General features: G+C 44.1%; 1 protein-coding gene across 1 annotated transcript; it reads left to right on the top strand.

The window, feature by feature from the left end:
• Positions 1–342: 342 nt before the first annotated feature.
• Positions 343–8697, top strand: LOC138851651 (uncharacterized). Its single transcript, XM_070080984.1, has 4 exons — positions 343–427; positions 900–1087; positions 4696–4783; positions 7009–8697. The coding sequence occupies exons 2-4, from the start codon at positions 912–914 to the stop codon at positions 8695–8697; spliced, it is 1953 nt and encodes a 650-aa protein (XP_069937085.1). The 5' UTR covers positions 343–427; positions 900–911.
• Positions 8698–17152: the final 8455 nt, after the last annotated feature.

Below are 17152 nucleotides of genomic sequence, written 5' to 3'. Positions count from 1 at the left end.
ACCAATATAATTTGTATACACTTAGGTACACGTCTTTATTTTTTTCCTAATTGTGTATGTGTTAGGCGTGGTAGACTGTGGACTTTTCTGTAGTCGAATGCTCTTCTTACTGTAATAAGAAACAGTAGTACATATATTTTTTTTTTTGGGGGGGGGGGTATTCATTACACTGCTCCTTAATTCTAAACGGATTAAGCCTCTTTAAAATTTTTGTAATGAAATTGAAGCTTTAATAAGCTTGTGCAAGTTACGTAAACAGGTCCAGATGTTACCAATTCAAGATTAAGACTAGGAAATACCTGTATTTCCTTAGGATAGCAAATTATCGCTTTCTATTTTCCCAGGTGCTGTATGAACCCTACGGATCAGGACTGCCCCATAATTGGTTGACTTTTGTAAAACTTTCACTTGGTTATAATTCAGACAGGTGAGTGATCTTAAAACCAGCTCTGTCAGGAGCATTTGCCTTTCAAAGGTGCCATGGTGTTGGTAACTCAGAATAACTACTTCCCTTCATTGGATAAAATCTAATTACCTCCCATTTGCTTGGCTCTTTAATTAAGATAAAGTAACGTCTAAAGTTTCTCCATGAATATCTTTAATATTCTTAAGTATTAGGGTTTCCTCTTAATCATTCTCAGCCAAGATAGATGAAAAATTAGGCTCTAGTAAAACTGTGTTGGTCTGTAATGGTTGAATTATTTTGAAGAGTAGCAGCTTTTAATGTTATGAACAAATTGTCACTCTGCTTGCAAGTAATTTTTTTTTCACTTAAGGTGTAAGTTTATATTTTAGTTGTCAAATTGATCAAATTGATCTGTCACGCTTTAAAGCTTTACCAATATTTTTTTCTTAATATCCTGTTACTGAAATTAAGTTAACTCGGGCTGCTGTTGTAGCAACACAAGAGCATGGCCAGCAGCAGCAGCAGCAACAGCAGCTGGGTGCGGGCAGCCTTGCCCATTGAAGAATGGTTCGAGGTGGGGCACCAGCATGGTACCTTCTTAGCCTGCTATGTTTTACAGCTGGGCTCTCATAAGCCCCTCCACCATAGTCATGTCGAGCAGGCACTACTTCATCTGTATAGGTAAGATCAAAGTTACGAAAAATTCTTCAGGTCACTGATTAATAAACATACTAGGAAGGGTAAGAATGCTAAAAAAAAAAAAAAAATAATTTTTTAATGTAGCTTTTCCGAAGGTGCATAGAATTTTCTTTCCCTCCCACCACATTTTTTTAATTCTTTTATGCATCGAGACAGTTCCTCATTTCCCTTAAATGGTTCTAAGGGTGCTGTATGGTCTCTAAGGTTTAGAGCATCCCCATGACTAGTATTTCAGATCATTTTTAGTTTCAGCGGAACTCCTAAAAGCCCATTCAGTAAGTGTACTCTTTGTACTCGCCTATTTGTTTGCAGGGGTCGATACACAGTTCCTGGCCCCGCCTCTTCGCTGGTCGCTACTAGGTCCACTCTCCCTGTTCCATGAGCTTTATCGCATCTTAAAGCTATGTATGGGTCCTGCCTAGGTGCTCCCCCATTCTTCTGGAAAGCTTCTCCATGATTTTGTTTACTATACATGCCAGTAACACTGGTCTATAATTTAATGTTACCTGTCCGTCTTTTCTTATAAATTTTGACTACATTGGCTGTCTAACACCTCTGGTAGCTGCCCTGGTTTGATAATGTTGGTTTGTTAGTGACAGTGCTTCTGCTCCCTCTCGTCAGACCCACGGAGAGATGTTCGGTCCAACCACCTTTCATGTATGTAGCTCGCTTAGCAGTCTCTTTACCTCTGCAGTTGTATGTAGTATCCAGCACTTGTTGGTGTACCCTTCCATCCCAGTTAGCTGGAGTCTTCTCTCTCTCCACTGAAAATGCTTCCTTAAATCTCCTGTTGAGCTCTTTATATACTTCTTGATCGTTACTTGTGATCTCCCCTCCTTTCTTCCTCGGCCTGATTACCTAGTCCTTGACTGTTGTTTTTTTCCTGATGTAGTTGTACAACAGCTTTGGGTCAGATTTGCCTTTCGATGCTGTCATTCTCCTATTGCCGCTGGGCCTCCCAGTCCTTATTCATGCATATTAGTTGCTGGCTCTTCGACTAATCTCCTTATTTTCTTTGGTCCTTTGTATACTATACTTTTTTTCATTCTCTAGCACGCTTAGTTTAGGCCTCTATACCTTTGGGTGAACCAAGGGCTCGTTTTAGTTGTCCCATTATTTCTGTTGTCTGTCTCTGACGTCTGCACATATTCTGCCTGTCATCTGTTTTCGTAGCTCTGACTTGGTCTTCAGGATCATTACTCTTATTCTCTTAGAGGCCAAATAGATGTAGTATTCCTCAGTAGACTAGGGAAGTTTGTGGTAGGTACTTTAAATAAAGATTCTCAAATTTATTCGGGCTTTCTTTGCTTTAGTTTGTAGCATTTAGCTATGTTGCATTGCGTCTGAAGTTAGTTAATTTCCCAGTAATATATTCTACAGCTTTCTTTCACTTGCATATAATTCAGCTTTCGATTTTTTAAATTTTGGTCAACAGATTTGTGATACTTGATACTTGTCATTAATCTCCAAGGCCCAGCTTAAAGATTACCTTTGATGGAAAAAATTATCACTCGTTATAGAAGTGAGGTGGTAGTTAATATTTTCATAATGTTACTAGCATTTTAGGCTGTAGACGAAATGTGTGACTCAAATTTGACTAAAAGGCAAAAATCTGAATGAAAATCATTCAAATTTTTTCCCTAATAGGGATTTTACTAGACTAAATGAATTATGTTCATTTTAATCGCTAATGGAATGCAAGCCTGGTACCTCCGGAGTGAATGAAGTGCTCTTCAGTCTAAAAGATAAATTTTAATACTGGACAATATACGTGGAGTACTATTGGATTAGATTTTAGATTCTGCCACAGAAGTGGCTACTTTATTATGCACTCCATATCCATCCTCCGGACAATAGAGCAAGTGCTTATTGATACACACAAGGCCTAGGAACTACACCCCAAAAGGGTTAACAGACGTACATTGGCTTTAGATCTACAGTTAACTTGTTTGCTGCTGGAAAATTTATTTTATTTTCGTTAATAAGATATTTTACCTTTCACATAATTATTATACTGTCTCTATTTCTCAATAAGTGGACAATGAAGCAGTGTTCGGTGACCATAGGGCTCGCCACTTTTGTATTTGGAGTGATCATGTTTGTCTACATTGCCAGAAGTACTTTTAAATAAGCCTAAGCCTGGTTACTACATTCCTTCAAGTTTCATTATTTACTTCTCTCCCAATATTATTCCCAATGCTAAAGTCAGATATACTAAAGTTGTTAGGTAAGACACATATGCAACAGTTAGGTATCTTTATTATGAAACGTTTCGCCTACACAGTAGGCTTCTTCAGTCGAGTACAGAAAAATTGATAGAAGCAGAAGATACTTGAAGACGATGTAATCAGTCCATCACCCTTAAAGTTTTGAGGTGGTCAGTCCCTCAGTCTGGAGAAGAGCATTGTTCCATAGTATGAAACAATATGGAGATGAAGTTACAGGATGGAGCTTATATAGCGCCAAGAGGTGAGACGTAGGTCACTAGAAGAGGTAAGAACTCAGAGGTTGAGAGGTCAGGTCCCTCTCAAATCCAGCCGCTCTCACTAGTGGAAGTTGTCGAAGTTGATTGCAGGTCTGTACCAAGATACCCTTGTGTTGCAGTGTCTGACAGATTGAACATTAAAATGGTATAAAATACCGACAGGTTGTTAGGTAAGACACATATGCAACAATTAGGTTGTGATGTAGTCCAGCTGGGCTTGTGAGGTCTCTGGGGAGACCTAATTTAACCAATTATATGGTCACACCTTGCCTTGGCAAACGTCTGTAGCCACGCCCACGTCTGAGGTCTTTTGTTCTTGACGCCTCAGACCTAGGCGTCAGGTCGTACACGTGGTTGTGGAGGGTGCTTGGACCACCATAAAAGCCCAAGGAAGAGCATGATCAGGAGATTGGAGCGGAGCTGCTGCTGGGGCGCAGAGCTCCTGAGCAGAAGATTCGGGCAGAGCTCTGGCCTGGGTGCAGAGCTCTGAGCAGAGATTCGAGCGGAGCTGCTGCTGGGGTGCAGGGCTCGGGAGAAGGCTGCTGAAGTCTCTGGAGGAGACTGTTGTAGGGCACTATTTTTTGGCTAGTTATTATATAGTTATAAACTGAGAATTTTCTTTGGGGATATTTAGGTTATTTACTATTAGGATGGGGGAAGGGAATATAGAACCTTCAGTTATGATAACAGGAATGAAAATTTGACTAGTTCCATACATAAAGCTTTCTCAGTGTTACCTGATGCGATCCTGTTTAAAAGCTTAGTATTCTAAACTTTTATACACTACCACTAGTGTTGAAAGGTGCTTAATAGATCTAGTATGTTGACTGTTAGAAAAGTTAAATCTAAAAATACTCTACTGTTCAGGAACACTAGTTATTAGTTTACACAATAGTTCTCATTAAATACACACCATGTTATTGAAACAAATGTATAGTTTCGTACATTATGTACAAAAATCACTATACTTTCAGATTCGTTCCTGAATGTGTCTATAATTAACGTTACTGCGTTACTCTTGTCATCACCGTAGCAACGATGTCCATTATTCGACCATAAACAATATGAAATATCGGAGTTCAAATCTTTTAACTGTTTTCCTCAGAAAAGTACCCAACCTCCGCTTGAGTTTTGGCACCCGTGACGGTGTCCTCTGGTTCAAGGAGACAACTCAGGAAAATATAGACTTTGAGGTATGTTTTTAAGTGTTCAGCTAGTTTAATGTTTTTATTTATATTTATTTAAAAGAATGTCAGACCCTGATTAATATACCGCTCAACATGAATATAAAAATATTAATTTACCACTCAGCCTGCAGGCTCAGTAGTAACTCATCAAAGAAAGTTTTGTATAAAATTCGTTGGTGTTAGTCTAATTGAATCTTAATGGCATAAAAAAAAGCCCACCCCTCCCCACCCTATGCTGCTAACGTGTGCCTCTCATAAATCAAAATGGATGCTCTTAGGGGGCTAGATATTGTACTTAGATACTATGTGTATAAATGATTTAGAAAATTGAAAAGTTGAGAAATGAGACTTGCCACATTTGAGTATCTTTATTCTTTCCATAATAAAGAATAAAGATACCGAAATGTTGTACGTGTCGTTTATCTATTCTGACTGTATTCAGAAGTGGGGCAGGTGCGGACCGGCGGACAGTGCTCCACCTTTGTGGTTAGTTCAGGTTGGTGTGTGACTGCCAGATCTACTTAGGCTAGCTCTTCTCTGCTGGCCTTTCTGAAGCCTAGAATTAGGCACTGCACAGGGGCATTGAATAGGCATTTCACAGGTGCATTTCATTTCAGATTCCGGGACCCTCTCCTGGATTGTGACTGGATTTGTGATGGGGCTTCAGGTGCATTTTTGTAGGCAGTGGATGAATCCCAGCCGTTCATCCCTGCGTGGTTCGTGTTTACCTTCGCTAAATTCTTGGAACATAGTTCAGTTCATGCTTCATGGATAGGTTCTTAATGATGGGTCTGAGAGGGTGGTGGTTGCTTAGCTGTGAAGACTTAGTACAGTTACCAGAGAGTCTTATACTCACTGCAGAGCTCCAGTTATTCCTTTGTTAGGTGGCTTAGTTTGCTTTTGATTCACTGTGTACTATTCCAATGTGCAGTCTACCATGGCTCGGTATGCTTCCGTCCCCTGTAGTTCGGAAGAGCCAAACAGTGTCTAAGCCATGTTGGCATCCCAGTCAAAGGCTGCTGTTCAAGCTCACTGTGCCAACATTTGCCTTGACGTCATGGGCCATATGCATATATGGAAGTAGGGGGCCAAACAAGCCCTGCAAACTAAGGAAAGTTTTATATTGTTTGCCAGGGTGTGGGTGTTCAGCCCTCCTGAAACAGGAATTCACTTGAATAGTAACCTACTGAAGATCAGGCGCATACATCTCTACCATGGCCTCGTGTTTGCAGATATTCGTCTCGCTCCGTATAGTTTGACTGCAACTCTTATTTTAAATTTGCCTTAAGTTGAAGACTTTCTGCCAAGGTGTCTTGTAGGAACTAACTTTTAAGGTCAAAAGTGGGTTTGTTTATTTGAAGAGATTTTCTAGCCTTTACATTTTTTGTATGCAGGGCTGAATAACCTGCACTGTCAAGGTGGTCCGCAAATGTGTAACTACTGTTTCTAACTTGCTCTATAATTTTCACTTCATTGTTATAGCCGTGCAGGGCTCAAACAAGAAAATAAAAGATTTGACAGGAGGTAGGTGTTTGCCCCCCCCCCCCTTTTTCCGAAAAAAATTGTAAAAATACTAGTTGGTGAGTTGTAGCATCCTCGTCTCCCAGGGAACCAGGGATCACTTACTTGCACCCGATAAACCTCTTAACAAGACCAGTCCTCTATTATTTACTACTGGGTTACTAATACTCCTGGTTAAATGTCAGGGTAATCTTAACTTTAAGATTCTGTAACTTGAAGACAGGGAGCGTGCAAAGCTCTCCTATTATAACCTGCTTTAAAGTGCCTTCTTGTTGAGGCAGAGGGAATTTTGGTTCTGCCCGCGACCTCTGCCATTTTACTTAAAATTTATTTTATTGCTCGGATTCCGGTGGGGGGGGTAGACACTTCCACTTTTTTTTTTTTTTTTTTTTTTTTTTGTTTTTGTTACTGCAGCACATGTGCTGGTTCCTGGTACTTTATTTTTAACTTTGTATTCATGTTTAATTTGTATTGCCAAGAACGTTGATCTGAGACATCAATCATCTTTTTAAATTTCTCATCGCCTTCCCTCTGACCCTCAACCCACTTGCGGGTCAGTGTTTAGATCAGTGACCAAAGGACAGGAAGCAATATTAGTTGAATGATCCATACACTTAAAGCTTCATATAACTCTTTATGTTTTGGACTTTTTTTTTTCCTATTTTCTTTTATGACTAATCTTATTACAGACATATTTCAAACTATTGCAGGTGATATTGAAAGAGTGTGACCTGAACAGTGTGATAGCCCGTCTGAAAACATATAAATACAACTCTTCAGAGGGCCCCTTATGGTGCGCTAAGTTCCTACCCGCTGCTGCCGTTGCTAATGTTGTTGGAGAGTCAGAAACTGTGGCTGCTTCTGGTGGTACTGACTCTGGCATTCCCTACGATGGATCCACTGGCCGCTCTGCTGATACTGGTGCTGCTACTGAACCAGCTGCTATTGATACTGCTGCTGCTGTTGCTGCTGCTGATAATGCTGCTCCTGCTACTACTAAACACGAAACCGGTTCTGGTGCTATTCTCAGCCCGGCACCATGCAATGAATTGTCATCCACACCCTCCTTGGAGGAGCTGCCTTCTACTTTTAATTCATCTTACCTCCTTCCCTTTACCCCTTCCACTGCTACACCCAGTACACACTCCCCACCTTTAAGAGTTATTCCTCCTCCCCCAGAATTCTCAAATAGCACTGAGTCTTCTCAAAATTCCTACTCGGCGTCTCCAGTCTTTTCTTCAAAGTCTTCAGTATCTTCCTTGCCTACTTGTTCATCATACTCATCTGTGTCTTCATCTTTCTCTTATGCCACATCAACATCACCCTCTTCATTGTTCTCATCTTCTATCTCATCGTTAACAAATTTAGACTTCTCTAGGACGGACCTCGCCAATACCGCCTGTCAATCCTTGTTACCAGGTCTATCTTCCAAGTCATTACTTGGTGATTTGGGTGAATCTGGAGGATGTCCTGTGTCAGCGCCAGTGTGTCTACCATCTGGCTCTCAGTCGACTAGCTCGACACCACATGGGCTTACTGCTAGCTCGTTATTGCATGACTTTACCATTCGGACATCACCACAGGCTCTCTCTCCACTTCTCGCTGAGGAATGGTCGCCGTGGCCTTGTACAAGCCACTTGGCTCTTGGTATACACCATGGTGTTGCTGACGGCTTCACTGCCCTAAAGATATGTGGGTTCTTCCTGCAGCTGTTAAATGATGTCATAGCTGGCACACCTGTTGATGATGAACAGCAGCTTGGAGAATTTGTCGCTGGTGAAACTTTTGAACTAATATCGGCGAGAAAAGTGGCTATAGAAAATAACCCCTCTCTGAAACAGATGTTGATGGGGAAATGGGAAAGAAAACTGAGGAAATCAGAATTGGAAGTTCTCTTCAAAGTTCCAAAAGGGTTAGAGGACCAGGCACTCCACTTGACTAGCGTCTTAGATGAATTCACTACAAAGTTACTAAGAGAGAAGTGTTTTACGGAGGATGTGACGCTTCATTCTGCCTTCTGTGCTTTGGCTACAGTCGCTTTCGTTGACCTCCTGGTGGAAAAGAATATAATTAGTGACAAGTACACCGTGTACAGCAAACACAGTACAAACATGAGAAACTATTGGAGCAGCGATTCATCTCTTGCGTTTGGCTGCCACATGGCGCCCATCAATATGTGTACCAGGATCCCGAGAGAGGTTATGCAAGATTTTTGGAGCTTTGCACGCTCTTTTCAGAGAGATTTCCACAGAGAAATGGAAAATGCGACAATGCTACAGGAGGCGGCGCTGAATGAGCTGTGTCGCTCGGATGTACAGAACAGCAGAGAGATGTTCTTGAATCCACCTCCTCCTCTTCAAGTGGGGCTCCTTGGCATGGTGAAGAGGCTCTTGGTCTGAGGAATTAGACCTGTCGGTCTCCATCCTCAGACCAAACCTAATTACCCCCCAATCCCCCCTTCCCTGTCCCATCCTCCCCTTTCTCCTTTCTTTCTCCTCCTCCTCACCCCTCCCTTTTGCCCTTCCTCTTTTTGGCCTTTGGGATTTTTCCCACAGGCACACTAGTTCATAGGTAGGGGGAAGGGTACCGGGGTCCATCCCATTCCGTTGAGGTTCTTGGCGGTGGCGTAGTTTGCCGTGGGATCTGGATCGCCTGGGGATGTCCCGATCCCTCTCCGGTATCCCGGAGGGTGGCTTTGGGTGTCTTTCGGGCGACGGGTGTATCTCTGGAAGCCACCTTTCGGATTCCGGGGGTGGTGGCCGAAGGAGGTATGCTTTGTGGCGGATATCCGGCCGCCCTCTCTTTTGTCCACCGAGGTAGCTCGGCAGATGTGAGGTTGCTATCCCGGATTGCTGGTTTACTGGCATGAAGGGTAGGGTATGGCACGGGTTCCATGCTGCATCTGCGCTACTTGCGGTGCTGAGGTCCTCTTGGGCGCGGAGGGAGATTTCTGGCCCTTTCATTCCTCCTAGGAACTATCCCTCCCCGGTCCCCCCTTTTTTTATTCTTTTTTTTTATTTTTATTTTCTTTTCTTTCTTTTTTTTTTCTTAAAAACAAAAAGAAAGAAGTAACCTAACCATGGAGTCCCAAATCCATGACCCCGCTACCCCCGGGCCCCTTATTGTTACCGCACCCTGTTCTGACCTCGCCTCGTCTTTTGGCCACTCTTTGGACACTCCTAAGGCCCCTGTACCTCTTGCTGGTGCTGTTTCCTCACCCGCTTCAGGTACCGGGGCTTCCACTGACTCCTTCGATTTGTCTGACCTCCGCTCTCCTTTGACTATGCTTCCGGCCTCTCCCTCTATGGTGCGACGATTTTCGAATCGCCAGCCCGTCTCACGTCGGACCGACTCTGGTCCCACTTCTAAACGCCAACGACAATCTCCTGACGATGTTACTTCGTTACCTTCCCATTCTACTCGGAAAAGACCGACACGTCATGCACTCCCTCTCCACACTCAGTTTCGGACCACACAATGGACTAAATTCTTTACTTTACGACCGACTTCTTCTACTGCCTATCTTTCTGACCATAGTATTGGCAAAGCGCTCCTACGCCACGTTGGTAGAGATATTTCCTTTCATGCTCTTAAGAGTGGTACGCGCATCATCACAGTCCAGAATTCTACCCAAGCTCATGATCTTTCTCTTCTTTCACATATCGATACTATTCCTATCACTATCGAAAAACATCATTCCCTCAATTCTTGTAGTGGTACTGTTATTCTGCCCCATACCATAGTCCAACAGAATTTCCAGACATGTGGCAATGACATTCTCGAACAGCTGGAACTCCAAGATCTCCCAATTCTCAAGGTAGACACTTATGTTCTTCCTGCCCGCGGGCGAAGACGATACCCTTGCAATGTGGCTCGTTTAACTTTTGACAGCCGTGAACTCCCATCCTCTGTTTATGTAGCAGGACATCGGTTACAAGTTCGGAAGGTGATCCCTACACCGCAACAGTGTAGGAATTGCTGGCGATTTGGCCACCCAGCAAAATATTGCAGATCTATAGCCGAATGCCCAGTCTGTGGTGCCGATGACCATTCTAATACATCTTGCAGTCGACCTCCCTCTTGCCTTAATTGTCATGAGGCTCACCCTTCGTACTCTCGCCGTTGCCAGGTCTACTTAAATGAGCGGGAAATTCGTTGCCTCAAAGAGGCAGAAGGTCTCCCTTATGCTATGGCAGTTTCTCATCTCCGCCTCCAAGGGAGACTACCCCGTGTTTCTTATTCTCGTGTTTCAAAACGTCCCCCCACTTCTGGGGTCCCATCTTCTGCAGCCTCCTCTGCGGTTGCCAGTCCCATAGTCACTCCTGTATCTAATTCTTTTGCTGTCCTGGGCTCAGACGTCCCTACTTCAACACCTCAGTCTGTCCTCACTTCTTCGTGTTCTCCCTCACAAACCCCGGTATCGACAAGACCTCGTACGACACCTCCTCCCAATCGTCCCTCTACTTCTCAGAGGTCCAACAAATCTCCTTTAACCCCTCCTTCCCTTCATCCACCTCCACATTTTACCTTCCCGGTCTCTGTACCTAGGTCTTCCCCTTTCACTGGCTCCGTTACAAGTGTGGAGGTTCATCCTCCTCCTCGTACTGTGCCTTCCTCCCCTGTTCCCTCCCAAGTTTCTTCCTCTTCTGCCACCTCCCAGGTTTCTGCCTCATCTGTCCCCTCCCACACTTCTCCAGTTCCCTCCACCCTTTCGCCCCCCCTCCCTACCTTGGTACAGTCCATTACAGCTCCGATCTTTACTCAAACTCCTCCTCCTTCCATCTCCAATATTGTCTCCCATACGACGTCTCTGAACTCCGAAACACTTGAAGCAATCTCTGAATATATTGCAGAGACCAAACCATCAATGGACACTGATCCACCCTCTGTTCCTTCTCTTTCCTCTTCTCCATCTGCGCAACTCCTTTCTTCACAACGCACCGTTCCTTCGCTACTTGAACGTTTTCCTTTGCCACCGCATGTGGACTTTTCTAACCCTTCTAGTCCGTAGGTACCCTTACCTGCGGATTTCAGGTATCTTTATCGTTGCCAATCATGGCCTATTTACAGTGGAATATTCGCGGCCTCAGGGGTAATCGGGGTGAGCTTCAGATGTTGCTCTCCCAGTTTTCCCCTGTTGGTGTTTGCTTACAGGAACCAAAATTACACTCTGCCGTTATCTATCCCATCTCAGGCTATAATTTATTGTATTCTTCAGATCCTTTTCCTGATGGGACCTTTAATGAAAGTGCCCTTCTTCTACGCACTGATATTCCGTACCATCAGCTATTTGTTCGTACTTCGCTGCATTACACAGCAGCCCGTATCCACTTGCATAGGTGGTATACACTCTGTTCTTTGTATCTCTCTCCTTCTCGGGCATTATCTATCCCGGATATTGCCTTTCTTGTTTCGTCATTACCGCCACCACTTCTGTTACTTGGCGATTTTAATGCCCATCATTTCCTCTGGGGGGGGGGGTGATTCACGTGGCATTCAGTTAGAGGCTTTTCTTGCGACCCACCCCCTCCATGTTTTAAATACAGGTACTCACACCCATTTTGATCCTCGGACTCATACTCTCTCTTGCATCGATCTCTCAGTCTGCTCTTCCTCCGCCGCATTAGACTTCACCTGGTCTGTTCTCCCGGATTTACATGACAGCGATCATTTCCCAATCATTCTTACTTCCCCTTCATATTCACCACCTCTTCGTAACCCACGCTGGCAATTTGATCAGGCAAATTGGAACCTTTACTCACAACTAACTGTTTTTAGTGAGGTTCCTTCTTCGTCCTCCATTGATGAGCTTTTACACCTCTTCTCGTCCTCCGTTTTAACCGCAGCTTCTCATTCTATACCCCAAACTTCGGGCAGGCATTCTCAGAAATGCGTGCCTTGGTGGTCTCCTGCTTGTGCTCGTGCAGTACGTTTGAAACGCGCTGCGTGGGGCAGGTACCGGTACAATAGAACCACGGAGAGACTTCTTGATTTTAAGCAGAAGCGTGCGATCGCTCGCCGTGTCATCCGTGACGCTAAACGCACTTGCTGGCGAGATTATGTCTCCACCATCACCTCTGCTTCCTCTATGAGTGCAGTCTGGAAAAAAGTACGAAAACTGAGTGGTAAATATTCTCCTGACCCGGCTCCTGTTCTGCGGGTTGCCGGTGTTGATATAGCAAACCCACTAGATGTTGCCAATGAAATTGGCAATCATCTGGTCCGTATTTCTCAGGGGCTCCATCTATGCCCCTCGTTTCTTTCCTCAAAGTCTGCCAGAGAGTTAGCACCCTTGGACTTTTCTTCTCTCAGAGAAGAACAGTATAATGTGCCTTTTACACTTCAGGAACTGGAGGCAACACTCTCAGCTTGCCGATCATCGGCAGCTGGGCCCGACGACATTCATATTCGTATGCTACAACATTTACATCAGTCAGCCCTTGCAGTCCTATTACGCCTTTTCAATCTTATTTGGTCACAAGGAGTTCTTCCACAGCTGTGGAAATCTGCCATTGTTCTCCCTTTCCGCAAACCGGGTACTACGGGACATGAAGCCTCCCACTATCGTCCCATTGCTCTTACCAGTGCAGTTTGCAAAGTGATGGAACGCCTGGTAAATAGACGTTTAGTGTGGTATTTAGAGACACACAACAGTCTCTCCACTCGTCAATATGGCTTTCGTAAGGGCCGTTCTACCATAGACCCCTTACTACGCTTGGATACGTATGTTCGTAATGCCTTTGCGAATAACCACTCAGTTATTGCCATATTTTTTGACCTTGAGAAGGCATATGACACAACTTGGAGGTATAATATTTTGGCCCAAGCCCACTCCTTAGGCCTTCGAGGCAATCTACCATCCTTCCTTAAGAACTTTTTAACTGACAGACATTTCCGTGTTCGGGTTAATAATGTGCTCTCCCCGGACTTTATCCAAGCTGAAGGTGTCCCCCAGGGATGTGTTCTGAGCACAACACTTTTTCTCCTTGCTATAAATGATTTGGCCTCTAGTCTTCCATCCAATATTTGGTCATCACTCTATGTTGATGACTTCGCTATTGCCTGTGCAGGCGCTGACTGTCACCTCATTACAGTTTCTCTCCAGCATGCGGTCGACCGTGTTTCCAATTGGGCCACCACACATGGGTTTAAATTTTCCAGTACCAAAACTCACCAAATTACTTTCACTAGACGCTCTGTCATCTCCGATCATCCTTTATACCTCTATGGCACCCGTATCCCTGAACGTGATACAGTCAGGTTTCTAGGCCTCCTCTTTGACCGTAGGTTATCCTGGAAACCTCACATTACCTCTCTGAAGACAACTTGTCACAGCCGGCTGAACCTTCTTAAAACCCTTGCTCATCTTTCATGGGGAGCTGATCGTCGAACTCTCCTTCGCCTACATTCCACCCTCATTTTATCGAAACTTGATTATGGTGACCAGATCTATTCAGCTGCCTCTCCTGCTAGTCTGTCTAGCCTCAACCCTATTCATCGCCAAGGATTACGTTTATGCCTTGGTGCTTTTCGCTCTTCCCCTGTTGAGAGCCTCTATGCAGAAGCGAACGTTCTATCCTTATCCGATCTCCGTGATGCCCATTGCCTTCGCTACTATGTACGCTCTCGTGATCTCCACAATCCTTCCATTTATAGAATGGTAACCGATATTAGTAGACATTCTTTATTTGTTCGCCACCCCTGTTTGCTCCGTCCCTTCTCTCTTCGCCTACATTCGCTCTTGTCTTCTCTTCAATTTCCACCTATGTTCATGTAGCATCTCACTTTTCCCTACCCCCCTGGGAAGTTCCAGCTGTTCGAGTCTGTTCTTTCTCACTCCCTTGCTCGAAAGCCCAACTGTCTACGGTAGCTTCCCGCTCTCTTTTTCTTGACCACTTCCACTCTCATTCTCATGCCATTGCAGTGTACACAGATGGCTCTAAGTCTTCTGACGGCGTAGGATTCGCAGCAGTGTTTCCGGACAGCGTCGTACGAGGGCATTTACTATCTTCGGCTAGTATCTTTACTGCTGAATTGTATGCCATTCTTGCAGCACTTATCCGTATTGCATCTATGCCTGTGTCATCATTTGTGGTTGTCTCAGACTCCCTTAGTGCTTTACAGGCTATACAGAAATTTGATACACCTCACCCCTTAGTCCTCCGTATCCAACTTTGGCTATGCCGCATCTCTACCAAGCATAAAGATATTGTTTTTTGTTGGGTCCCTGGTCATGTTGACGTACAGGGCAATGAACAGGCAGACACTGCTGCGCGGTCAGCAGTACATGACCTACCAGTTTCATATAGAGGTGTTCCATTTACGGACTATTTTGCTGCAATAGCTACCCACCTTCACACCCGTTGGCAACAACGTTGGTCTACTCTACTCGGTAACAAACTTCAATCTATTAAACCGAGTATAGGTTACTGGCCGTCTTCTTGTCACCAGTGCCGAGGTTGGGAGACTACTCTCTCCCGTCTTCGCATTGGCCATACTCGTCTTACTCATGGATATCTCATGGAGAGGCGCCCTGCTCCTCTCTGTGAGAATTGTCAGGTTCCATTATCGGTCAGCCACATTCTGTTAGACTGCCCACTTTATCAACGAGCACGCAGAATTTACCTCCAACGTCGACTTCGCTCCGCTGCTCTCTCTTTACCTTCCCTTCTCGCTGATGGACCCACCTTTCATCCGGACTCTCTCATTGACTTTTTGACAACAATTGACTGACTTCACAAACTCTGATGATACCTTCAGCCCTTTCTACCTCGATCTCTTGCTACCCTCTACCCTGCACTGTCCCCTGCCCTGCTGTTTTCTGTAACCTAGTGATCGCCCTTCCCCCCTTCTGCCGCCCAATACCCTCGCTTCCTTTCCTACCCTGCAGTGCTGTATAGCCCTTGTGGCTTAGCGCTTCTTTTTGATTATAATAATTAAAGACGTATGCCACTACCTAGTTATATAACATCTTAGGCCCAAGCTCATTCCTTAAGCCTTAAGGACAATCTACCTGAAAGACATTTCTGTGCCTGGTTAATAGGTTTTACCCTGATGTGGCATGCTAAGAGTATGCTACATTATATTCTGCGTATGTAACACACCCCTATTAGTATGTCTCCCGATCAGCAAACCAGGTGCTAAGGTTTTAACGAACAGACACCCCACTGGTATATCAAAGCTGTGAAGCAGCCTTGGCAGACTTGCCTTCGCAGTTGGTTCCTACGGTTTTGTGTACTGTGCTTAACTTTGCCTTATTGTATATAGCTGTAAATACTGTGCATAGGCTATACATATATTGCAAATAGCAGCATTTTTTGGTGAAGGGAAATACAATCGTTTACTCTGCTGCCTTTTTGTTTGTTCCTCAGTGATTATCGTATTACAGCAAGGTGTTCCCGCCAATAGTGTACACAGGTGTTCGTAATACCTGGAAGTGGCCCTCAGGGTTGTGTTCTTAGAACCATTCTTACTACTATCAGTGACCTTGCCTCTTTTCTCCCCTCTAATATTTGGTCGTCACTTAGTTGATTTTGCTAAAAGTTTGCGAAGGAGCAGACTGTCACCTAGTAGCAGCTCCTCTTAAATGCTATCGACTGGGCCACTACTCAGATTTAAATTTTGTTACTAAAACACCTCAAATTACTTTTACTAGACTGTTGTCTAATGGCGCATTATTGTATTGTATTCTAGTTTTTCCCAACGAGATACAACGGATGTGTTGGAAACCTTACTACCTCCATGAAAGCATCTTGCCATAGCCGGTTGAGCTTCCTTAAAACCCTCGCTCATCTTTCTTGGGTAGCTGATAAACTCCGTCTTCACTCTGCACTAATCTTACCGAAACAGGATTATGGCAACCAGATATATTCTGCAGCTTCTCCCACAACTTTTTCTAAACATGACCCTATTCACCATCAGGGACTGAGTTTGTGTCGAGGTGCTTTTCCTTCTGCCCCAGTCGAGCCTATGTACAGAGGTGACTGTTCCATCTTTACACGATCGGTGTGATGCTCACTGTCTCCGATATTCTGTGCAGTTTCATAACCTTCATGATCCTACTACATACAGAAAATTACCAGACGTTAGTAAGTTCTTTATCTGACCGTTACTCCTGTCTGCTCCGGCCCTTCTCTTCGTATTCACTCTTTCATTTATCCTTTTTATATGTATCCTGTATCTAAATTTTCTCTTCCCCTTGGAAAATCCCGATGATTCGCGTCTTCCGTGTTTGGAAGCTCAATTATTTACGGTAGCTTCTCGCTCCGTTTTTTCTTGACTAATTTCGAACTCAATCTCATACTGTTGTAGTTTTCACTGATTATAAATCCTCTTACGGTGTCTGGTTTGCATCAGTATTTCCGGACAGTTATGAGAGATTATTTAATTGACTCTGGTAACATTTTCACAACTGAGCTATATGCACTTCACATCGTTGTTACTCATACTATAACCTGCCTACCTCAATATTCTTAAGAGTAGTTTGACTTTAGTGCCTCACATATCGAAAAATTTGATTCCCATCATCCCTTCGTTCCCCATATGCAACTTTGGTTCCTCGTATTTCTTGTAAAAAAGGACAGTTTTCTGTTAGGTCCCTAGTCATGTACACGTTCAGGGCAACGAGCAGGCGTGCTCTCCTGCGCAGTCAGCTGTTCATGACTACTTTGCAGCAATCTCTGGACAACTTCGCAAGTATTGGCAATAACGATGGCAAGAATCAATCCATAATAAATTGTTTGAGTCTGTGGTCTTTTTCTTATTAACGCTGTCGTTTTGGGAGACTATGCTCTTTTGCCTTCTCATCGGACACTTACGTCTCAAACGCCGATAGCCTTTCCCCCCCTTAATGAG

This window comes from Cherax quadricarinatus, unplaced genomic scaffold (assembly GCF_038502225.1).
Source record: "Cherax quadricarinatus isolate ZL_2023a unplaced genomic scaffold, ASM3850222v1 Contig1411, whole genome shotgun sequence".
Taxonomy (NCBI): Eukaryota; Metazoa; Arthropoda; class Malacostraca; order Decapoda; family Parastacidae; genus Cherax; species Cherax quadricarinatus.
The sequence above is the reverse complement of the archived record's forward strand: the minus strand, read 5'-3'. Positions and strand labels throughout refer to the sequence as shown.